General features: G+C 41.2%; 1 protein-coding gene across 1 annotated transcript in view; it reads left to right on the top strand.

Moving 5' to 3' along the window:
- CSMD3 (CUB and Sushi multiple domains 3) overlaps positions 1-25,515 on the top strand; it is a 2,682,374-nt gene that overhangs the window by 1,887,049 nt on the left and 769,810 nt on the right. The window contains exon 31 of the mRNA XM_069220640.1: positions 8,793-8,909. Coding sequence (XP_069076741.1) covers positions 8,793-8,909 — 117 coding nt within the window. The remainder of the gene's footprint in view (positions 1-8,792; positions 8,910-25,515) is intronic.

Raw genomic sequence — 25,515 nt, 5'->3', positions numbered from 1 at the left:
TTAGCAGTTACCCAGGTCACTAATACTCTGCAAGAATAAGCAGTGGTCACAATAGAACACACAGGTACTCAGGATTCTGCAACATAAGCAGTACTCAAGAATGAAAAGAAATGCACTTGTCATGGAAGTATAATAAATGCCTATATTAAGAGCATTAGAAAAACGTATGGCAAGTCATAAAACACATATCAGAATGTCATGCCCATAAAAGGAACATCAGCACATATATGTAGCACACCATAAAATAAGCAGGCCAACATATCACTCTGTACTGTTTACATCCGAAACCTACGAACGAGTATGTCCCAAAAGAGTACCTGCACTATGGTGAAGAGGCACTCCTAGTGCCACGAAGATGCAGAAAAGGGGGGGCCCGGCACTCCTCCGTGCCAAATGGCGGCCTCAAAATAATTTCTTGGGGAAGAGGGTGTCATGCACCCCCACCTGCCTTTATAATGGGACCTCTGGGGGCCTGAGATCTCAGGGGGGCCCTGATCCACAACTGGCCCTCCAGAGGGGGGACAAAGCCAGCAAAAATTATGGGCCACGGTGGGGGCCTCTCCCGACTCTCGCGGGGGCCCAAAACCCCTAAGGTGGACCATGCACTGCGGGGGTGCCTCCAGCGAGGCTTCCCAGACCGCATCGATGATCAGGCACACAAGTAGATGCCTTCTTGTGCCCCGGGGTGCTCCTTGGAGTGTGCATCACCACAGGGGCACGGTAGGAGCGCGTTCACTCCTTTGTTGATTGCAGGGGTGCCCCGGGGATCCCAGGGCCAGCGCAATCTTGTGCTTCGGAGCAACCAAGCCAGGTCACGGCGGTGAATCCTGATTTCAGCAAGCGCTTTTCAGTGCGTTGTGCCCGGGTCACAGCGGTGATTTTAGGATACTGGAATGTGCCTGAGAAGTGCTGAGGGCAACTTCAATGAGCCCGGGTTGCGGCGGTTAATATACCTTAGAGCAATTGCCCTTAGAAGTGCAGGGGGACCAAAGAAGCACTTTCCAAGCGTAATAAATATAAAGAGACAGCATTCCTCGTATTTCTGGATGGTAGCAGGGGTCAGGGGCCACAGCACCCTGCCCCTGGAGACAGAAGAGTGGAGGGAAGCACAGGGATAGCAGGCCCAACAACAGACCAGCACAAGGGATGCAGATGGTGGCAGTTCCTCCTAGTGACAAGGCAGGTCACAGGTCAGCACATCAGCAGCAGTCGAAGGTGGGCCCTGGATAGTCCATTCAACAGCATCCTGTGTCTAGTTCCAGAAGAGTGTCTGGAGTCCCAAGAATGTCTCTTCATGTCTCAATTGTGGGGAAAAATCCCCTGTGCTTATACTCAGTTTACAGTGTGTTTCACAAAGAGAGGGGAGAGGAGGTTCCAACCAGTTACAACTGGTTCTGGGAGTGCCCCCTCTCTCCTCCAGCACAGTCTCCAAACATCAGTGGGGGTAAACAAACTTTTTGTGTGAGGCCAGGGCACAGCCCTTAGAAATGTAAGCGTGCCCTGCCTCTCCCTTCACTCAGCCCAGGAAGACTATTCAGTATGCATATGCACCTGTGTGACACCTCCTCCCTCCCTGTGTACAGGCTGTCTGAAAAGCATGCACAAAGCCCAACTGTCACTCTGCCCAGACGTGGATTGGAGTCAAGCTGCAAAACACCAGAGTCATAATCAGAGAGAAATGCTCACTTTCTAGAAGTGGCATTTCTGTAATAGTAATATAAAATTCACCTACACCAGTAAGCAGCATTTCTCACTATCATTACAACCATACCAAACATGCCTACGCTACCCATCATAAATCAGACAATACTCCTTACACATAAGGCAGGGCATTTCCAATGCCATCCTATGAGAAGGCAGCACTCACAGTAGTGAGAAACCAAATAGGCTGTTTGTCACAACCAGGACAGGCCACACTACTAGGCACATTTTCTGCCCTCTACATAGATAGCACCCTGCCGATAGGGCTAGATGGCACCTACCTTAGGGGTGACTTACATGTAGTGAAACGGGAGTTCTGGACCTGGCAAGTAAATTTAGATGCCAGGTCCCTGTGGCAGAAAACTGCAGACGCAGGCCCTGCGCTAGCAGGGCTGAAGCAGGTGTGAAAGGCTACTTCAGTGGGTGGCGCAAGCAGCACTGCAGGCCAACTAGCAGGGACTTACAAGTAAATTAAATATGCTAATTAGGTATATGCCAATCATACCAAGTTTACAAGGGAGTGCACATGCACTTTAGCACTGATTAGCAGTGGTAAAGTGCCCAGAGTCATACCCTCAAACAAAACGAGGCAGAAAAATAAGGAAATAAAAGCAAAACGTTTCTGTTTTCTTTGTTCATATCGTATGCCACTATCGCATTTGAAGGTTCTCACAGATCACTTGCCATTTGTTAAGTGATCAATCGAACTGTGAACAAAAGCATTTGCATGTGTTGAATGTTGTGTTAGGACCCCAATATATCCTTCACACATTCTCTTGAAATCACAAATTACTTTTTCACCATGTTACTTAAATCGTAGCAATATTCAAGCCATATTCAATTTATTGCATTTTTAAACCATAACCCCCATTGATGAAATTCAAAACTTAATAATTTTTAGGAAACATTTGGAAAATAGTGATTGAGACTTGAGAAGTTCTTAGGTGACACATTATCTGTTCATCTCAGTGCAGAATAGTGTATATATGCTTATATTTGGACCCAAAAAAATAATTCACTGCTTTCTGACCATAAAATATTCATGATAAATGTTCTTATAGTAGGATGATCCTTGAAGGGGAATGCCACTTTGCTCACATAGTTGAATCCAAAGCACACATGAACTTTAAGATGTAGTTAAACAGAATAAAAAGGTGAAGGGAACTGAGGACAGTCATTGCCCTATGCTTTTAATGTTTGTGATGTGTGCTAATGGCACACTGAATGAAGAAGTTCTAGGTCCTGGGTGGAGCTCACATAATTTCACTCCATCGAATTCTGGTGAGTTATATAAAAGCTCAGCAAGATTCCACAGAATTCCAGCAATGGGTCAAACATGCACGTTGTGCTCCCATTTTAGCACAAGAAGCATGTTCTGCACTGAGCAATCACCGCAAATTGCACCACAAGGCAAGAGCGCACAACCATTTGAGTTGATTTTGCTGTTACTTGAATAGAAAATCTACTCAGGAAATAGCCCTGCGACCACAATTGCCCACATTAGAAAATCTCATAGGAAGTCCTCCCAGTGACGGGAAATCAAACTGGGAGATGACAACTCTTGTTGCACTTGTCAGCTCTCATTCTGGAGCTTCACATTGTTCCTGTTGCCATCACACTGCTCAGACAAGAAACAAATTCCACCATGCAGTGATTGGCGGAATTTGGCAGGGAATCCACAATAGTCTTGTATTAAATTCTGCCCGGGCCTGACAATTTCATAATTTTTTCTAACGAACATGCATGCTTTAAAATGTTACTAAGTAGACATAAATTTAGATGGATTAATGTAACATTTGCACCCACAAACACGCACAGAAAAACATTTACTACCATTCCAAGCTGAGACGCTCAGTGATGCTTGGGACCCAAATGCATCCTTTTGCATTGGAACATTAAGGGCCCTATTCACAAAGGTACATTGCACACATCTTCGCTATTCACCATTTCTGTGTGTAGCATTACTCCTAGTTGCAGATTAACATGTTTCTATACCTACAGCAGGATTTACAAATGTAAAGTTAATGTTTGTAAATTTTGACACTGTGGTGGAGTCTCTATGGTAAAGTGTAGTAAAGTTAATCCATTTTTAATAAACTTTAAAAAATACATATTCTAATATAAAATAAGGTTAGATACATATTATAAATAAAAATACTAAATTCAATATTCAATACATTATTAAACTAAAATGCACATTAACTTAACCGCCTATTAAGAAATTGTTTACATTATATTTAATTCAAAAATAAAATCTCTAAAACATAAACAAAAAAATGCACTTACATTAATGTTTTTTAATATTTAAACTATCAACAGTTAAAAGTTGTGTATAGAATTATATTTAAAGTCTAATTTAAATTATTTAACAAATGTTTCATTTTTATAATTTTATTGCTAATATAATGCTATTTTTTAATTACTAACAATTGTATATATATATATATATATATATATATTTATATGCAAATTAAGTTGAATTTACATATTTATTTTGGAAGTCAAAATAACGTTATTTATTTGCCCTTTATTCTGATGGGGTGTTTTTTAAGAACCTGAATCCATTACTTTCAATGGGAGTCTTTTGTAGTACCTGTGAGTAGCCATGTGTAACGCTGGATTTACTCCACACCTGGGTTAATCAGCTATTTAGGGTCCTTTTTTGGCTGTAGTAACTTTGAAGTGCAGTTTGCAAATACCAGTGACCTTATTCTTTTGTGGGTAGGTGTAAACTACATATATGGAGGTTTCCTCATTCTTGACAGTGACTTCTGCATAGAAAAGGGATGAGAGGTGGAGGTTTCTGCCCTTGGTTTTGTGAATTTCATTTTGTTGTATGTGATTAGTATTTCTGTAAAACATACTACAAAATGTGTTTTCGGAATAGGCACCCAAGTGTTGTACCTATTGTGGAAGAACATGTCTGAAAGTCAACAAACATATTATATATAGTGTCAGAACCATAAACGTATTAATTCTATGTGTAGCACCTCTGTAGTCCTTGCTTCTGGACCGATAATAGGTTTTGAGTTTCCCTGCTACTGCTTTGACCGACACTTTAAAACAGACCTTAAAACGGACAGTAAGCATATACATTGTTGTAAACATTAGTCCATCTGTGCTAAACTAAGTTGTCCGATGAACATTTGTAGCATTGTTTTTTTAATTATGGTTAAGTTTAAAAGTACCCTTTCCTGCAAACACTTTGCACAGTGGTTTAACTAGAGATACAAAAATTGGTATAGTCCAAAGCATCTCTGGTACCTTTCTTTTTTATTATTTTTACATCCCTCAAGATTCACTGCTTTGTTATGGTATGTAGTTACTGTTCTTTAGAGATCACACTGTAAAAACAATGGCAGACTATTACAAAGTTTCATAATGTGTATGTCCCCTGAATGATCTTGTGCAGCCTCCATAGCAGTAAAGGCCATTCAGTATCGGAAATGGACTCAAAGACCCCAAGTTTCTTATTTAGCATGATTAAAAAAAATGCCTTTCCTCCACTGTTGATATGCTAGCTGAAAGCATTTGATAAATTATTAATGAACCAGGAAGTCTAAAAATAGTTCCATAAAAATTATACTAGAAGAAACTCTACTATTGTGTTTCCAATGAAGTATACCTATCTTAATGCCTGTCTAACAAATACATCACTTGTCTGCATGGAAGTGGTTTATAATCAATAAAATGTAATTATAAATATTTCTGCTTCGCATTTTTCTAGGATAAAATTGTTGAAATGAAAATATTTTTCTGTAAGTTAATAGAGTCCTAACGTAGTAACTTACATCTAGTGGCATTTGACTGCTTCTAATGTAACCTACTTTCCTTGAAACCACTTTGTAAATCTGTTTGGTATTTCAAATATAGCCTGGGGTGAAGGCCGACATAGAGACTATATTGTTTATTCATTTTATTTGTGTTGCGGCATTAACTGGTGCGTGTAACAAACATAGATACCCTGTTTTACATTAATTTAGCCCAATAAAATACAATAATACATTAGTAGGTAGTGCGCTTTGTGTTAATTGATTACATGCATTGGTTGTATTGGCTGTATTGTTTTGCTAAATTGATTACTAACTTTCATTAAAAAAACTGGTGAGCTAAAGAATCATCACCAAAATTTGAAACATGAAGGTACTGAACAGATTATTTGAAATTGAATGAGTACTTTAATACAGAAACATTTCAGCTTAACTTTATTAGCAAACTTCCCATCAGCTACTGGAATGGGAAATTGTTACATGGCAGATTTTTACTTCTTCAATCTAAGTAAAGCTTTATTGGAATTCCAGGGCATCAATTCCTGTAATCAATGCCATATATGTGCCATAAACTGATGTATGAGCTTTGCTTCTAAACCTGTACAGATAATCAATCTAAATAAACCTTCAGCATTTGTAGCAGATATGCTTAAAACTACTCATTGACCATAAAGAGTGTTATACAGGCATAAAATCTGTATCTGGCCTACAATATTCAACATTGAAATAAACTATTTGTAGGGATACCACAGTAACACATGTTATATATTTTTTTCACTATGGTGGTGTCATACGTGACATTGTTGAATATCACTGTCAATAATCTGCTTAGGGGCACAAATCTATTAATTTACTATCTTTTAGTTTGTGGCAATTAGGTACTTTGCACTGTTTAGTTGTTCTTTGGTAGATAAAATGTGTTGTCTGTAGAATAGTTTTGTGACTTTTCTAAAACTAACATACTTTACACATCTTGCTGTTTTGTCCATGACATTAAACAAGACAACAGTCCATGGTCAATTCGCAAATATATTTGAAAATAAAATTGAAAATCAGTGGATTATAGGTCTTCATCATTTAGTGAATTCAAAGGACATCTTGGAGCATCTTCACAAAGGCATTTTGGAGTACGTAAAGTAGTACTCCTGTAGTATTCTTTTACATACTCTTAATCATCTTTAAGAATTTTCCCCAAAACTTCTTAAATGTGACTAAAATTGGAACTATGTGGGAATAGTCACATACAGTTAATACAAAGGACTCTGCCATCTTTCCACTTTTACTAATATGAAGGTGGATGTTACTAAGCCGATTCACAAAGGCAGGCATGAGTACATAAGAGTACTCCAGTAGCACTACTTCCAGTACTTATATATATTTTTGTGACTCCTCCTCATATGGTGAAATCAAAACAAATTATACATGACATCCAAGTATAATCTTTCTCATTCCTGATTCTCTAGTTTGTCTGGAGAATAGACAGTATTCTGGAGTGCCTTACAACATGCATTTTTGTTTGCTTTTCTCCTGCTGTAATCTATTCTTCAGGTGTATAACACCCCCTGCCCTCTGAACCCAACAAATATAAGTGTTATTCCTTATTCTTCCCTGGAAATACACTTAGCCCTACCTTTTATAGTACACTTGTACATATGTTCTCACTTTGTGACCAACTGATAATTCCAAATCTTCATTTTGCAATTGTAGACCATCCAGAATACTTGCAGGTTTTCCCACTAGAAGTTGAGTTGCAGTCAAAAAATCTGCAACCTTAATTCAATATTTGTGCAGGTAAAGTGTTTTGTGAATATGGCACACCGTCTCTGATTGTTGCCTCCATAATTACTCTCTGATTCTTTGTTAATCAATCCCAAATATTTCAGCTAAGGCACCAGTCACAAGCGTTAAAATAATCCAGTTTAGGCACAAAGAGACACTTGTGGCTGAACGAGTGCAAATTAGTGGTGTCAATAAATAGCAGTTGTGCAATTTTGACACATGATTTACATCCACCTTGTAATCAAGCCCTAAGTTGCCCTTCAAATGTTTTTTGATCGAGGTTTAAATAGTCTCTTGCAGGAATGCACATCTGTGTGTGTTTCCATATATTTTTATCTCTTATATTCCAATGAATTAGATTATCTGAGTGTGATTTTGTTCTTATAAGACACTTACAGGCTCAGTATGAGGCTGTTGGTCCTAGAATCACCAGCCTTGCGGTGGCGGTCAGACCGCTGCGGCTGTGGTGGTCAGATCTCCACATTACAACACTGGTGGGTGGATCCACGTAAAGACCGACTTCCCCACCAGGATCATAGATCCTGAAGGGGTGACGGCAGTCGGGCTTTTGACCAGCCATTGCAGCGTTGAACTCAGCACAGTCTGGCTCATTACAACCCCACTTTTCGCCAGCCTTTTCATGGCAGGGACCTCGCCGTGAAAAGGCTGGTGGAAAGCCATTGCTGGGGGCCACAGGGGCCCCTGCACTGCAGCCCCCCCCTTCCCGGCGCTATCTGAATGCACACTGTCTGCTTTGCAGACAGCACACCTTCTGCGTAGCTGGAGTGCTAGGATATTGGCCTCGGGAGCCGATGCCAATATCCTAGCACAGTTCCTGCTGGTCAGCCTGGCAGGAACGCGTATTTCAGTGTTCCCACCAACATGTATTACAATGTGTCCGCCTGTCAGCCCAGCGGAAAACATTGTAATTCTTTGGGGGGCATCACCTCCAGGGCAATGGCGTCTTCCCCATGAGTTTGGCGGCCCTGTGGTCAGACCACCAAACTCATAATGAGGCCCTTAGGGTCTGATTTAGATTTCGGTGGAGGGGTACTCCATCGCAACATTGATGGCTATCCCATCCGCCCAAATCTAAATATCATAGAAAACAATGGTATTTAGATTTTGACGGCGGGGATATCCGTCACTGTTGTGACGAAGTAACCCCTCCTCCAAGATCTAAAGCAGACCCCTAATTACCTAGATTAACAGCTATGTGAGTGTAATCTGATGAAGACATGTTTTAACAAAATGCCTTACATTTGCTTAACTTTGAATTGTATATATGTGCAATCCAGTATCTGTTTTAACTTTTAACTAATCCTCTAAATATTATGTGGCCATGAAGAACAATAAGCACAACAGCAGAAAGCTGTTTAATGTCTGAAATAGTCAGAAATAAGATACCTAAATTCAAACATATCTATGCAAATTCTTGATTAAATGATTATAAAGTATGGACAGCTTTGGACACTTTCTATAACATATATCAGATATTCACATATTGCTGTTTCACAATAGCTTTAAATGTTTATTTTGCAGCACCCTGTGGCAGCCGGTCAACAGGTTCTGAAGGCACAGTTCTTTCTCCCAACTACCCCAAAAATTACAGTGTTGGACACAACTGTGTTTACTCTATTGCAGTTCCAAAGGAGTTTGGTAAGTAAACAGAGTTTGTAATTTGTTTCACTGTTAATAGTCGAAGCTCTCCTAGAAACAAAGAAAGCCTCAATCAACATTATAATATCAGTGAATTAAATTACTTTGGCGATAGACTGGATGACTTGGTGGAATGGGGCAGATTCACTAGGTCTTACTTCACTTTCCAATCTAGAAGAACTGTTCCAGTCACAGAGGATCTTACACATCATGACAATAGGAAGGACCGTTATTTGAATGGTTGTTGACAGCTTTCATGTATATGCTGCAGACTGCATTGATAAAGAATATAAGCCACACACCATCTTAGTTTCCTCTTTAAGTTAGTTAACATCATAGTCTGATGTAAACATTTTATGGATAGCAAGTAATTGTGAGTTTCATCTATTAAAAACCTTTACAAAGAGACATTAGTGAAGTTTGGATAAGAGTTCAATTTCTTCATTCTGTGAAATTGGCATCATTTGTAATAAGATTGGTGAGCTAGTCAAAACATAGGAATCAAATCAGACATTGCATGTCCAGTAGATTTGACTGAATATACACATTGTTTTCTGGTGTAGAGGCTATGATGGTAACTGTGAATGTCCGATATTAGTGAATTAGATGCCTCTGTGAATGTTTACACTTCTGTATATAAAACAAGCTGTGTTGCTGATGATTACTTTGAACCAGAGCTCACTCCACACTTCATCAATTAGGAAATATAATCATCTTTGTCCAGCTGCTCCACCGTCTATGATATGTACATAATCTATCTTCCCTTTTTTATCATCCACTACTTTATGTGTAGCCACCTAATTCTGTGCCTGACCTATCTAACAACATGTTCCTCTGAACAGCATATCTGTTTAAAGAGCTCCTAAAGAAAGACAGTGACATAGTCGTTGATGCTGTTTTAGGGGAAGGCATGATAAGATAACGATATGTGTGGCAATTATCAGAAGCAATAAAAGAAACAAAGAAAATAGTTGGTTTTACTGACAGAGGTGGTGTAGAGAAAAAAGTTCAAGTTGAATCCGGTGATGATGCTCATTTGTAGGGTTTTGGGTGGATAGTTTGAGATTCATGCTGAAGCAGAGAATAGGGGAATACAAAGGCAGATTAAAAAAATCTGTCTATTGATATATTGACGAAAACTGGGAGAAAAGACTAGCTGACAAGATTAACAGTTGACTGCTGGTACTGGATTGAGATGGTTGATAATAAAAATATGTTATTAGGCCATTGGAAAAGTATGTGCGGAATTGCTTTGGGACTGAAGTATCAAAAGTCATTTGAACCTTAGGCTTCTGAACTTCTTTCAGAACAAAGGTAAATAAGAGAGCAGCCAGTAATTGGATTGGGGTTGACACGTATTGTATTCAGCAGTAGAATAGCTACCACGGATTAAAGGTTTTATAGAGAGATGCCAGAGAGGAAAGAGTTGTTAAATCTTTTGGAAAGCTGGGGCATCGCTTTAGACAGGAATATTGGAGGCTTCAAGTTTTTATGGTCAGAAGATTTACATTGAATAAATTAAAGGTTTAAAAACCCAAGAATAGTGGAGAACTTTGCTGACAAGGTGGATAAAATTAAACAAGATGAGCTGAGTTTGAACGAGGAGGAAGGGGAGAGAGTTAAACATGGATGTCATTTAGAGGCCATGTGGTTGCAACTGTGACCGCTAGCTTGCCTCTTGCAATCCCTATACCTTCGAATCCACTATGCTTCGAAGATAGCACACATAATGCCAAGAACACAGGGGGCAGCTCATCCTTATATCGGTTGGGACTCCACTTTCCTTGTTTTCTGTCAACGTTTTTATCATACTAATAGAAAGTTCACTATTAGCATAATAGAAAATGGAGTACAATTAGATGGAAAATTACTCTCCCTGTAAGGGCAAGGTATGCTCAAAATGCTTTTAAATGTGCATTGTGTGCATGCTTGCGAGTGAGAATATGTTTATGTGAGAGACTGTGAATGTCTGTATGTGTAAGGATATGTGTGTGAGTAAAAGTAAAGGTCAAATGGTGTGTGATGCTGCTTCCACTACTCCTGGTATTTTGGTGCATAGAGATCCATGGAATTACACTGTAGCAAAAAAGCTATGTGCTGATGTATGTTTTTAACATGATGATTTTGGATAAGTAAGAGACACGGTTATTGTCTTAGAAGATTGTCTGAGTTACAATGATGTGAAAGAGTAGAGGTTGCAATTTAGATTTAAGAAGAAAACATCTACAGTTGTAGATCCAACTACAGTTGCATATTGCATTTAATGTATTTATCCTGTATAACAAATACCAGAAAACAATTAGTATCTGGGTGCAATGGTAAAAATGAATAGGGGTAGAAGAAGGGACATCTAGAGGCAGAGCATTAATAAGGGGGAGAGGCAGTTTACAAGAGCAGTAAATGTTAAAGTAGTTTAGCAGTTAGGGCTCATTAGGATTAAGGATAGAGTTTGTTCATAAGAAGGTTCTCAGTGCATTTGTGAAAACTTTCAGCATGAACAGTTTTTGTGTGAAGAAGCTGTCTTATGGAGGAGGCAAAGATGTTCTATATTTAAGTAGTCATTTTGTAAGGAGTTTTCCAGCTCAACTTTTTTGGAGGTAGAGAGCTTGGAACCTTTATTGGAGCAGGCTTTTCAGTTTTCGTCTGAAAAAAATATACCTGTGAGGGGTGGCACTGTTTTTTGAAGTGCTGCTCTCTACATAGCACAGAGGATGTTTAATATGTTTTGTTCTTCATTGAGCATCCCTTTAGTTTTCTCTGCTGAAAAATAAGTAGTGATGTTTTCTCAGATCAAAAATTAGTAGTATAGTTCTGTTTTGAATTATATAATGCTGTAATCTGAATAAGGAGAATCCACTGAAGTATGCCTAGCATAGAGCATACATTGGATAAGTGAGAAAAAATGATGAACATTCATGTACCTGCTTGAGCTTGTGGAGTGAAGGGGAGATCTAAGTCAAACAGAATTCTAAGGTTGTGTGCTAACATTAGATGAGCAGTAGGTGGTTAAAGTTCAGCTGGCCAATCAAGTGGCATTAGTATTGGGTTTTGTTTCAAATGTCAGTATCTCTATTTTGTTGGTGTTGTGGTAGTCCTTTCATACTTTGAGACTATCAGGAATGGGAGCAATGACGGTGGTAACTGTTTTATCCTAATGTACGGCAATAATTATTGGAGTGTCTTTAAACAAATATTTTGGACAGTTATTTTATATATTTATGTTGATCCCAATACTGCCCAAATATTCTTTTATAATAAGTCTTTTAGCTTGCAGAACAATAGCAAAGTTGAAACAGAGTAGAGTTGTATTGTGGAGCACTTCATTTTGCAGCTTCTTCTTTATAAGTGAACAGGGGGTAGATATTTGCTATGAATATAAATGGAAAGATGTTCTAAAGGATCTTGTAATTTTGTAATATCTGGAAAGTAAAACCATTTGCTCTGTTTATAACTGTTGGAGTGAGAGGCCGTGAGATTGTGAATCCTAAAAAATTCTGAACACAGTAATGGAAGAATTTGGTTGTGCAATATGTTGAACAACAGCTGGTGATGCAGAGATCTGAACAAAGGAGAAATATGTTCATTATACCCTAGTTAGGAATGGACAAAAACAGTTGTATTGTCTACCCTTCAAGTGCAACTTATTTGGTAATGTTGAAGTCAAATGGAAATTATCTTTGCATAGAAACAACTGACCAGGGTTTTTTTTTACTTGTACTCAATTTTGGAAAGCAAAAATGATACATTTAAGTAATTTTTCTTTGAAATACCTCTTAATTTACTTGTTCTAATGGATACTAAATATTATTAGACTGGGATCTAAGGGAGACACCACAAAGTTTATTTTGGTCATACTTAGAAACATATTTAGGTGATTCTTGTCTTTGGTTTTGAGCATAGATTCTATTAAGTTAATATACAAGGCATTGAAGGTTCAAGATCTTTATTCCACCAACAGCTGTCCACCTTGTTACATCTTCTCCCAACAGCTGCCCACTGGTTATCTCAACATTCAACCAGTTATTATGGTACTGGAGTGTCACTGATGGAACACCAAGTCAGTGGTATTCTAAGAGCAAACCAAAACACATCCTCCCACATGGAAAATAAAGATCATCCTTCCCCTTTAATATGCAACAAATGAAAACAAATCTAACATAAGGAGATAATGCATCATCTAGAAATTGAAAATTAAGGTATTTTTAAACATGCTTAGTATAAATTCTACACAATAAACTAGAAATATATTAGACTTTTTATTTCTTTTTAGAGTTTTATATAGCATGGACAAGACCCTTACGGGAAACAGAGCACTTTACAAGTAGGAACAGAGGGATGAAATAATACAAACGATGGTAATGTACAGACATGGTATAGATCACAAAGAACAATAGAACAATGTTTACAACTATAAATGATAGGATTAGCAGGGAATAGCTGCTTGTGAGGATAGGGAGGTAAGAGCCTCATTATGAGTGGAAATTGTTGGAAAGTAGAGTTGTTCGTCTTTACTGAAGACAGAGGTAGATAGGTTGCATCTGATCTAGGGGGATGGGGAGAGTTGCAAATTGTGGGGGAAATTCTGGAGAAGGATCGGTTGAAGATTTTCTTTCATCCTTGTGGTTTGAGTAGGAAGGAGCTTGTGCTTCTCAAGGGTCTGTTTCTACCCGATAAGGTCAATTTCCGGGTCAGGTAGGAGGGTTTTTGTAGTACTGCACTTTATGGTTCATGCATGCAATTTTAAGTTGGAACCTGGCCTCATAGGGTAGCCATTACAGGGATTGCAGTTCAGAAATGATGTGATCACATTTTTTAAAACCAGTGGTGAACCTAGCAGCTGCATTTAGGATAGCCTATGGGGGTGCAAGAGCAACTTTTCAAAAGCCCCACAAGAGTAGTACTAGCATGGTCTAATCTCAATTGCACAAAAGATTGGCCGGCTGTTTTTAGGCCAGCCAATGGGAGGAAAGCTTTAAGTTTGTAATTAATGATTAGCTCCTCTGGTGGTAGCACTATGTGTTTTTGCATGTAGAAGGCTTTGTCCAAGGTTATACCTAGGGATTTAGCAGAGTCAGTGATTTGTGCAGTACGGTTTAACACAGTATGATGAGAGAGCCAGCCTTCGATATTGGGGGCTATGGTGGGGGGTTGAGATCAGTATTGCCACGAAACATCGTGTTCATGGGGGATGTGACGATCCTTGCTGATGCAAGGATCCTGCTCTGTATTCCTGCTTGTAGCTCATTTTTTAGCAGGAGGAGTATACTCTGATGCCAGCCAAGTGTTCAGGACCTGTGGAAACCTCTTGGGGATCAGGATGTAATTCAGCAGAGGCCAACAGCAGGGCTCAGGTAGGTCCATATATATACTGGTAAACTGAGCAGTTGCAGAGAAGTCCTCTGGATGCCTTCTGTGTCCCTGTAGCTCAAATAGGAGGTCAGTCAGTTGTTCCCTAGAGACAATTCTGGGGATCCTGGGTTCAAGGCAAGCAGATCTAGGCTTCCCTTTTCAGTACTGCAAGGTAGTCCTTCTTCTGAATCTTACATAGGTTCAAGTTTGTTAAGATGAGGTGTTCTGAGAGTGGCGCTCCTATACAGTGCCAGTCTGCGAGTGGGAGTCCATCGGCTTGCTTTGCCTTCCTTGTGTAAGTTCTGCCCCTTCCACTGGGGTAACAAAGGACAGGCTCATGTGCCAATTGCATTTGCAAGTGAAACAGCAGGCAGTCTCATGAGTCAAGAAGGGGGTAGTCAAACCCCTCAGGCTACCCTTTAAAACAGGAAGAACTGGGTACAACCACCAGACCATCCTGCTCAGAACAAGAAGAACCAGCCTCACAACCAAGGCCCTTATGTTCCCTTTCAGGAAGGAATACGTATCAAACCATAGAAGAGCAAGAGCATCTGAAACTGGCAGAAAGACACATTTGATTTAGGAAGAAAATTGCCAGTGTTCAGAATAGAAGCTTAAAATCTGACTTATAATTCACATAAGTAGAAGTATTTCTCTATATATTCCCCAAATAACATTATAACTTAATAAGTCTAGTAAGGTAACCCAATGTTAGTCTATGGGAGTGATAGCCTTGCTACAGTGAAAAATGACTTTAGGAAATTTTCATTGGCAAGACACGTACAACTTGAATACACATGTCCTACTTTTTATAAAACATGTACCTTTCCAATGAGCTGTTAAAGCTTACTTTAGGGGTGACTTATAAGCATATCTTTGCAGCCATGTGAGGAGTGAGGGTGGAGCCTCGCAATCACACTTAAACCTGGCAATCGTCAGGACAAGGTGAGCCGGCAGATCGGGCCGTGTTGGACACAGGCGCACACAGTGGCGATGAGGAGGGGGCCATGTGCCTGGGCGTGGATGCGCGACTCGGACCAGCTGTAGCTCAAGAGAGGACTCTGTAAGGAGGGCGTGCTTGGGCCGGACGACCGTGAGCATTCTGTACCTGGGCGGAGATGCTCCCATGATTCTTCCCGACGTTGTGTGGAGGCCTTCCTCTCCTTAATCCGCCGATCCGTGCCGCAAGCCAGGAGGGCGCTACACACGCCGTGCATGGGGTACCATTCTGCTGCCGCTCATCACAATAGACAACTGGGGGCATCCAACATCTCCGATTAGAAGGTAGGATTGAGCCTGCAGTAGCCACACTGCGTGTCTTTGGGACAAATCCTGACAAATTCATATCCAGGACCAACCTACAATCCGCACGAGTGACTGACTACGTGCCATTGTAGCTCAAATTAAAGTGGCTGCACGGATGTTTGGAATGCGCTACTCAATGTTGTGATATGTACATTACCCTACATTGAAAACTATTTTAAACAGGGGAAGAGTGTGTCACCCCCTGGTTGAAGAAATGCAATTAACCTGTGTACATTAACAGTGGCCTAATTAAACCACACGTAGATCCTAACTTACACAGCCGCACTCATGGTCAAACCTAAGCCCATGCGGCAGCTGCCACTGACTGAGGGAAATGCACCTCTATTGACCACTGCCCCTAAAGACCCTCCAGCAGATGAATGAGACCCTGCATGTACACTCTGCTCAATTCGACAAGCTACTGCAGGCAGTGCTAGACACGAAAACAACTGTGGAAGGCAAAATAGACACTGTAGCGCATGAGGTCAACTTGCTTTGAGTGGACCACCGCAAGCTGGCCGAAATATTGTCTGCAAATGAGACGTCACTAACTGTAGTACAACCAGGAATAACAGACATCCAAAACTAGTTATCGCAGCTGAAAGCAGAGATCTCAATCCGGCAACGCAGAACCGAAGATGTGGAAGGACGCTCCCGAAGGAACAACATTAGTTTCCTGGGATTTCTGGAAAGAGCAGAGTCACCTAAAGCTGAAATATTTATAGAACAATGGCTGAAGAGCATGATCTTGAGCCATGATGTATCACCTTTCTTCTCAATAGAACGTGCACACCGGATTCCAGGTAAGCCACCCAGGCTGGGGGATCCACCTCCACCGCTGATAGATCATCTCCTCAACTTCCGAGATCGCAATCTGATACATTAATGCTTCCGCACACAAGGCCCTTGGAAGTTTGAAAATTCTGTAATCACGGCCTATCCTGATTACACCATGGAAGAGCAATGTAAACGGACCTCATATTCAAAGGTTAAGCAGCTCCTATGTGATTACAACATTACATACTCTTTGCTCTTCCCAGTGCGTTTATGTGTAATAGCTGACAGAAAGACCAATACTTTTCCTACTCCGGAAGACTCATAGACATGGGCCCACGCAAAGGGCCTGGTTGTACCTCGCGATGACGAAACAACAGATGAAACATGGTTGACTTCGAAACTCCGATTCAGGAGGGGAAACTGGCAGTAAGATGCGCCCCTCCAAGGCACAGGCAGCCATGGGCCAGGCACGGCAATACTCTAAGTGACCCAGCTTTCTTCTAACTCCTACACTGCCCTTCTGGAAGATAAAGGATTGGACTCTGACTCCTCAAAGAGTCGCACTAGCGGCTCCATGACCCTTTCTCTGCTGGGACCGGCAATAACACCACAATCAGCAGATGACCTCTAGTGCTCCATGAGACCGACGGCACACTCTTACTTGACTGCTGGTACAACTAAGGAAACTATCAGGTTCAGGTGGACATGGCAGCTGAATACCGGACCTTGTGCCGGATGGGCTGTGGACGGCGACACCCCCCCCCCCAGCTGGCAGTCACACTTGATTATTTGTATGGGACCAGCACACTGCAATTGGAGCCTGTAACTACATAACACCTGCAGATGGCAAAAGGGGAAAGGGTGGTTGTAGACACCGTAGTCATCAAGGGGGGCTGGCAGGGACGAGATGCCCGACTTCCACCACCCTCCCCCATACACTAGTGGACTTCCATGAACTACCTACTCGCATAGATTTAATATTAAGCACAACAGGGCTGATACCTGGTGCCGAGTATGCAGACTATCTGGCCAAGACACTGTCCGACAACTGTTCATTGAAGATTAGCATGTGCTGGGGCCAACCACGTGCTTCGGTTCCTACCTTGCGCCTGTGCATTGCATTGTTGACTGACCCCGCCTTCCACAAGGAGCTGCTTACCTGCATCTCTGATTATTTTGCCACAAACGGAGTGTCGACCATGACGCATACACCAAAATGGGATGCTCATAAGGTAGTAGTGCACGGGCTCTGCCTTTCTGCCACAGGAGGAGTACGACGCACACTAGTGAGGGATCTAAACGCAATGGAGGTAGAATTACGTGAGATGGAACGCTCAGCATCACAGGGACTAATAGCCTTTGATATAATTCGCAAACACCGCACGTCAAGAATTAGACATGCGACTGCGCATTTGCGACTACCATCAATATATCGCTACAGCAAACGCGGAGGGCGACCGGTCTGGTAGACTGTTGGCTTGTATGATTCAGACCACACAACACAGAACACCCATTGGGGCACTAAGGCTTGCAAATTATAGCGTGGTCAGTAACCAGGTGGCCATAAACAATGCCTTTAGAAATTACTATAGCACACTTTATGCAGCAGAACCGAATCTCCCAGCAGAGCAACTAGAAGACTTCTTTCACTTAATCACTATCACTCACCTCACACCACCACAGTGCGCAGAGCTAGACACACACATAACGACTGACGAGATCCACACAGCCTTACAACAATTGACCCGTAATAAGACTCCAGATATGGATGGTCTACAGGTCAAGTATTATCCAATGTTTGCAAAACAGCTGATACCACCATATCTGGAAATGTTACGTGAAGCACAACAACTGGGACCACTCACGGACTCACAATGTAATGCCCTAGACGTAAGATCTTATCAACCCTTCACTGCTCAATTTAGATTGCAAGTTATTAGGTAAGGTTCTGACGAATAGATTGCTTCCATTAATGACACACCTAATTCATGAGGTCCAATCTGGTTTCATTCCAGGTAGAAACACTTTCTTAAATCTGAGGCGACTTTTCAGATTAATGTTGAACACTCACGAGGGCAATAATGATAGACTAGCAGTGTCATTAGACATTGAGAAGGCGTTTGATACCATAGGGTGGCCCTTCCTGAAAGAAACACTACGTAAGATTGGTATTGGCCTGGAATTCCTCTTCCTAAAATGGATTACCATACTATATACTAAGCCCAAGGCCCGCGTCAAAACAGGTCAGACTATCTCTCAGACCCCAAGGCCCGCGTCAAAACAGGTCAGACTATATCTCAGGGATTCCCTATAGGCCATGGCACCAGACAGGGGTGCCCTTTATCACCCCTATTATTTGCACTAGCTATGGAGCCACTAGTAGCTCATCTGCGAACGCGTGCATTATTGTGGGAGATACCCGAGGGTGACAAACAACATGTAGTTTCTCTTCATGCTGACGATGCGCTGATATACTTACGCGACGGCACATCAGCACTTCCGGAGCTACTAAATCTGTTGGAGCGATTCGTAAATTTGTCCGGGCTGCATGTTAATTGGTCTAAATCTTGCTTATTCCCGCTCAATCCAACCTCAGAAAACTTACGACCCGATGTCCTGCTTAGTGGGCTTCAGTGGTCTTCCTCTACTTTTAAATATCTTGGTATTCAAATCTATCACACAAAAGACGACCTACAAGACGGAAACCTATGCCGGGTGTTGCATGCCATTAAAGGATTGCTGCCTTTCTGGGGTTCACTACCATTGTCGCCTTTGGGACGAGTGGCTATCGCCAAGATAATAATACTACCACAGCTGCTATACTTCTTTACTGCACTACCTTTCACTGTACCTCGTTCTTTCTTCCGCACTCTGAACGGGTTGATGCTCACTCTAATATGGGGTTATGGCCGCCGCCAAGCGGCACTTACAGTGATGCGCCAACCCCTGCTGAAAGGAGGCCTCGGTATGCCAAACTATGAACTATACTACACAGCAGCACAATTGCAGTGGCCTCTCAAATGGCTCAGAAACCCCCTGCGTGTGGAATCTCAGACAGTACAATCCACGCTGGGCAGAACTAGTACCCTCTTATGGCTACAAGACCACACTACTCCCACTGCACACAGCAATATCCTCATGGCGATTGAACACACTTGTTGGCAAGGATATGTCAGTGGGAAAGACCCAATCCCCCCTATTCACCCAAGATTCCATTACTTGACATACCAAGCGCTAGTAAAATACATTCCATGGAGTCGTTGTTGGCACTGAGGATACAGACCATGGGTGACTTATTCAAAGACGGACGCTTGCTGACATACTCAGAGCTAAATGAAATCTATGCCATGGGCCCGAGCCGTTTCTGACCTATAGCACTTTGAAACAGCACATACAGAACACTTGGCAACATAGAGACATTGAGCCCCAGTCTTCGATCATTCTTCACGCCATACTGTCTACTACAGATCCCAAACACATAGTATCCCAACTATACAGCTCCCTGCTGGAGAGTTCTACATCAATTCAGGAAGGAGCTCAAGCACGCTGGGATAAGGTCCTCCAAGCACCATTGACACAAACCGCATGGTCCACAGCGCTACACATGACGAAGAAAGTGTTGCGGAACCCCAGATTTTGCTTTACTCAATTCAGTTATATGCATCAAACTTACCTGTCCCCACATTGCCTCCAATGTATGTTCCCCCATACTAATTATGAATGTCCATGCTGCGGGGAACCCAATGCCAATTTCTATCACATGGTGTGGTTATGCCCACCTGTACAGAGGACATGGCATGATATCACCTCTTTGATGGGCGAACTAGTCGGTCATACACTCCATGCTACACCTGAATCCTGCTTATTGGGCATACGGCCCAAATCAAAGCAAGATAAACAGAAACATAGGTGTGTAGACCTAGCATTTATTCTATTTAAATGTCTCATAGCAAAAGTGACACTCCAGTGGCGCTGAGGGCTCATAAATATACCCATTAATTCAGAGGAATATTTTGTTACTGGCCCCTAAATTCAATCTCAGTTTGAGTTGGTGTTTTAAAGAATGTTAGTATTTTCAACAAAATTATGCACAACTTTGAAGACTCTGAGCAAAGCCTTGTCGAAACTTCTCATGCATAGTATGAGATGGGAATAGTTGTGAGTTATCTTTTAGTTCTTAATGTATTATTTAAAAAAAGTAACTATGCTAAACTTCAAAAAGCTACATTATTCTGAAAAACATGTTAGATCTTCTATTTCCAGCTAATATTGGGTCACTGCTGAATCTGTAGACACTTTTAAATACTTCATTAGGAAACACTGGTAAACACACCATGCGAATTATGCAGTTTCTGGTTTGATATTATCTAATTATTTTGATAAACACATTTTAGCTAGCTTAACCTCTATTCAGACCGAGTGTGACCCAAATCAAACCGTGATTTGTTGCCTCGAATAGAAATCTAGTTCCTGTTAAATCTTCAGTTGTCATGGCTTGGGTTCTTTAGGAGAAACGCTGAAGTGCACCCTTTTTGTCTGTTTCATTAGTCTGTCATGCAGAATCGCAACAGCAATATTTCATACAGTGACAGGTTTCGGCTGAAAGATAAATGTTTCACAAACGCACACAGTGTGCCCCGGGCACACTATTTTGTAAATATGCAAGTCCCATCATCTCTGACAGTCTCTCACTGACATTTCAGAATACTGTAATGATTTATAATTGTTTAACCTTGCAATCGAAAACGGATTATCTTTAAAACGCAGATATTTGTTATTTTTCCTCTGAAATGTTGCATAAACTGGTTCAACTAATTTGCTCCACTTCTGCCAACATTGTTAAGCATGCCAATTTAAGGCAACAAAATTCACTGCAAAACCGAAGACATATCACTTTTGGTGAGAAAGAATGGGCAGAAGGCAACAACACAAATGTACTTTTATTGAGCTTAATATATGTTTTGTTTTACACATTTTTCTTCATTTCATCAGCACTACACGCTTTGTGACCACAAATAATATAAACTATCATCAGTAGGAAGTTAATGAATTATAGTTTAAAAAAAAAAAAATTGTTAAGTATGGGATTGCACTATCGTCTTTTTCTGGTGTACAGTTAAATACTGAGCAGTAATAACTTTATTGCGGCACTAGGCCATAAAAGTATATAAACAGTATCAAAATACATCACATAAATAACGAGTTTAATAGGATAAATTATCCACCTGTTAAAAAAGAGAAAAATAAAAAAACATGAATACATAAAACCCAGTGTTAAAACTGGTGATAGCCCGGCCCCGGAACAATCACACATACTTTTTCTCATGTGCACCAAACCGAAAAAAGATGTCTCGAAACGGCAAAAGCAGTCGGCTGTGCTCTATCTGTTTTCAGTAACGTAAGTGCTGCCTGGTGTTGTCCAATACTTAAAATCCTACAGAGCGTCACCAACCATTTGGACCTCTGCTTTCCTATATGCACTGCAGAAGAAGAGGATGCGAGGCTCCCTTTCTTTAGCCAGGCCACAAACAGGACAGTTCACCCCCTGCTGATTGACCCCGCTCCTCCACTGTTAAGTAAACATGCTCAAAGGGAGCTAGCCATGCCTGAACTGCAGGTACAGCTAAGGTGTGTTAGGACAGGGTGTACCTCATCTAAAAAAGGTACCAATCTGTAACTGTCCTCATGTGCTGAAAATCTATGGTTCAAAGATCCAGGCCACGGTTTGCTCTGGTATGATAACTGGTTATGTATGTGGAATCGGTTGGCAGTATCTCTCTTGGAGAAAAAAACATCCCTCCCGTGGCTGATCCCACATTCTACCAAGGTCCAATCTTTTTAGATTTTCCCTAAAGTGGTGAATTCAGGGCGATCTCCCAGCACCCTGGATCCCCAAGATTTCCTCCAGGCCCTGTCTGTAATCAGCCAGCTGTGGGGTAACCCAAATTCATCACCAGAACATCAAAGGTCTAAGGCCAAGGACATCCTTGAAGGACCTAGGACCCAGATCCAATCTTAACGGGATCAACGGCGTGCTCAATGGTTAATTTAAAAACTGCCTAAAGAATGAATTTCTGGATGTTGTTTGCTGGATTATGCCCCAACAATTCTGTCCCATAAATTATAGCTCCCATGGCTTGCAATTTATAGATTTCAATAACCGATCCTGTGGGCCTAAAAAAAAAAAAAAACCTCTCTGGATGCCTTTGCAAGCCCCCCAGTAAATTGTGCCAGTCTTAACCATTGCTTGTCCATATAAGATAATCAATCAATTTTCTCATTTGGCACAATCCCTACATACCCAAAAACCTGGACTCTTTCTATAAGAATTCCATTTAGTTTGGGACAATGCGGGTGGTAGAGGGCAGATTTAATACCATATATTTGGTTTTACGTGCATTAATTTCAAGACTCCTGGCCCCACAAAAATTGTTAAAACTATCCAATACCATTTGGATGCCCCTAGTGGTCTTTGAGAGAAGGAGGGTATCATCAGCAAACATTAGTGCTGGCAACTTGGTTTATGCCAACTTGGGCACATCACTTGCTACACAATTCAAAGATTCTATAAGTTCATTAATATATAAAATTAATAATGTTGGTGGCAACACACAGCCTTGTCTGACCCCTTTTCGAACTAGACAGGGTGCATTGAGATCCCCCATCTTGCTGTACCACACTTGAGTAAAATTTCTCTGGTGCAACCATTTTAATGATGTCACACAGATACGGCGGTAATCCGGTTTCTGCCTGGATTTACCATAAAACATCTCTTGGAATGATATTGAGCGCTGCCTATAAATTAACAAATACCAAATGCATGCTGGAACCCCCTTAAACCGCTGTTTTCCAGTAGAAAAGCTGCAATCTAAAAACATGATCAATAGTGGAAGTAGCCTGGCAAAACCTTGCTTGTAAATGGCTAAGGATTTTATTATCATCAATCTTTACCAAAATCCTCTCCAAAATCACTTTTGCAATCACTTTTTGCATAGTATCAATAAGGTTTATCGGCCTATAATTCCCAGGGAGCCATGGGGAACCTTATTTTATAAATATGATTTTTTTCTGCCCCCACCCAGGTAATAGGGATTGGCATGCCATACATTATGGCATTAAAGAGAAGGGGACCCACACGTTAGGTACAGAGAGATGCATGTCCCCGGGGATTTTCTCTTAACAGGGAGCCTTTCTGTGGGCTAATTTGCCAATATCACTTAGAACTTCATCCAGCGTAATCATTGACTGCTCCTTAATATCACCAAGAGACCTCACTCCGCTACTGCCAGTGCAGATCAAATCCTCCTCTTCAACCTGCATATCATATAAAGATTGAAAGTGCTCAATCCATTGATCAGCTGAGATATTACTATCTATCCTGCTACTACACTCAGAGTTCCCTTTGACTCAGACCTCCAGAATGTCCTAAAATATTTACTCCACAGCACTGTGTATAGCCTCCCATCTAGCAGTTTCCCATACTTGTTTAGCATCGTTATGGGTCAGTTTAAAACAATATCTGACACTACAAACCCTGCTTCTATCTTTCAATTTTATTGCCTCAATCAAATTGTTTGTGGCCAAATGACACTGCTTGTTAACCCACGACGGGGAATTACTCCTACTTTTCCTTGGGCGAACATCTGCCAAAAACATCCAGTTAAGTGCATTCACTAATCCTTGATTCACCTCAACTATTCCGGGCCCTGCCTTTCTTTATCCCCCTCATCCAGCGTGGTACCCAGGGCCTTCAGAGCTGCTCCCAAAGCTGCATACAGTGCCTTAATGCAGTATTACAATGAAAGAAGACATAATTTATTATGTCTTAGAGAATCAGTTTGTGTATTATCCAATGCATTATTGGAAGGCATGATAATTGCACTGGGAAAAGCTTACAGTCTGATATTTGGAAGCAAATAGCACAACAAAAGTTCATATTCACACCCAAACCTATCTGTAGTTCGAGGTAAAAAGAATATAACGTTATTGTTTATTCATGTTGGATGGTAGATGAGATTGTAGTAAAAACATGTTTTGCTTTTTACTCTTTTGTGCATGTTCTGTTTGCTGAAATATAGACTGCTTTAGTGGCTTCCTTCATTGTTCATCTGACTAAGGATTACTGATAGAGTAATCACCGTACCAACTGTTTAGGTTTTGTTTTCTGTTTTGCTGCTTGTGCAAAAGGCAATGTTTTTAATTGGAAAGTTGTTTGATGTTTTGATCATCTGAAGATGCTGACATGTATAGACGTTAAACGATGAAAGTGTGCTCACACCGAGAATGTGTTATTTTGTAATAACTTAACATTTGTGAGCTGTAGGAAATTACTTACAGGCTTGACATCAGACCCGAAACATACTCGGTTCAAAGTAGCCACATTAGTGGGAAATGGTGAGTAATTTCATAAAGCTTTTGTAAGGGTGTAATGGAGGTGTGCCTGTTCCTAAAGTGCTGTAAAAGAAGGAAACTGGCAGAAATCTGCATGCTGGATGGACTTACATGCACATAGTCTGACATATTAACTGTTTTTTTTCTTCCTGTAAGTACTGTGTGGATTCTCAGAAGTGACTGTAGATCAAGTTACTAAATTGATGGGATACAGAAAAAACACTTAGGCCCAGATTAAGGCCCCTTAGCGCCCCCCTAACGCCACCATGTGTGCGCCGTATTTAAAATACGGCACACCATGGTGGTAGTCAGGTCAACTAATATCATAATGTTTGACACTAGTCCGGGGCTTTGCAGGACTAGTGTAAAAAAGTATGACACTAATCCAGCTATGCACCCAGAGGCCCATTGAACACAATGGGAGCCTCTTTTTCATGCCTGCGCTTAGCAGGCGTTAAAAAATGCAGATAAAAATGGCACACAGGAGTCTCATAGATTACTTTGCAACATTATGATGTCCCCCAAGTGCCGGAATGCTCCCCGCCTTGGATACATTATGCCTGGTGCAGGCATAATGTGGCCCAAGGGGTTATGAAGTAGCGCAGTGCAAGCAATGCACCCCTTTGAAAAGATGGCGCAGCAATTTTGCCCTTCCAACGCCACATTAGCATAAAAAAATGACACTAATGTGGCATTGGAATGGCGCTAGGCCACCATAAATCTGGGCCTTAGTGTCTACTGTAAAAGCACATATGACGTTTGCAATTAACAATGTAGCTTCAGA

The sequence above is a fragment of the Pleurodeles waltl genome, chromosome 2_2, assembly GCF_031143425.1.
Source record: "Pleurodeles waltl isolate 20211129_DDA chromosome 2_2, aPleWal1.hap1.20221129, whole genome shotgun sequence".
NCBI classification, from domain to species: Eukaryota; Metazoa; Chordata; class Amphibia; order Caudata; family Salamandridae; genus Pleurodeles; species Pleurodeles waltl.
This window is presented reverse-complemented; position numbering and strand designations above follow the sequence as displayed.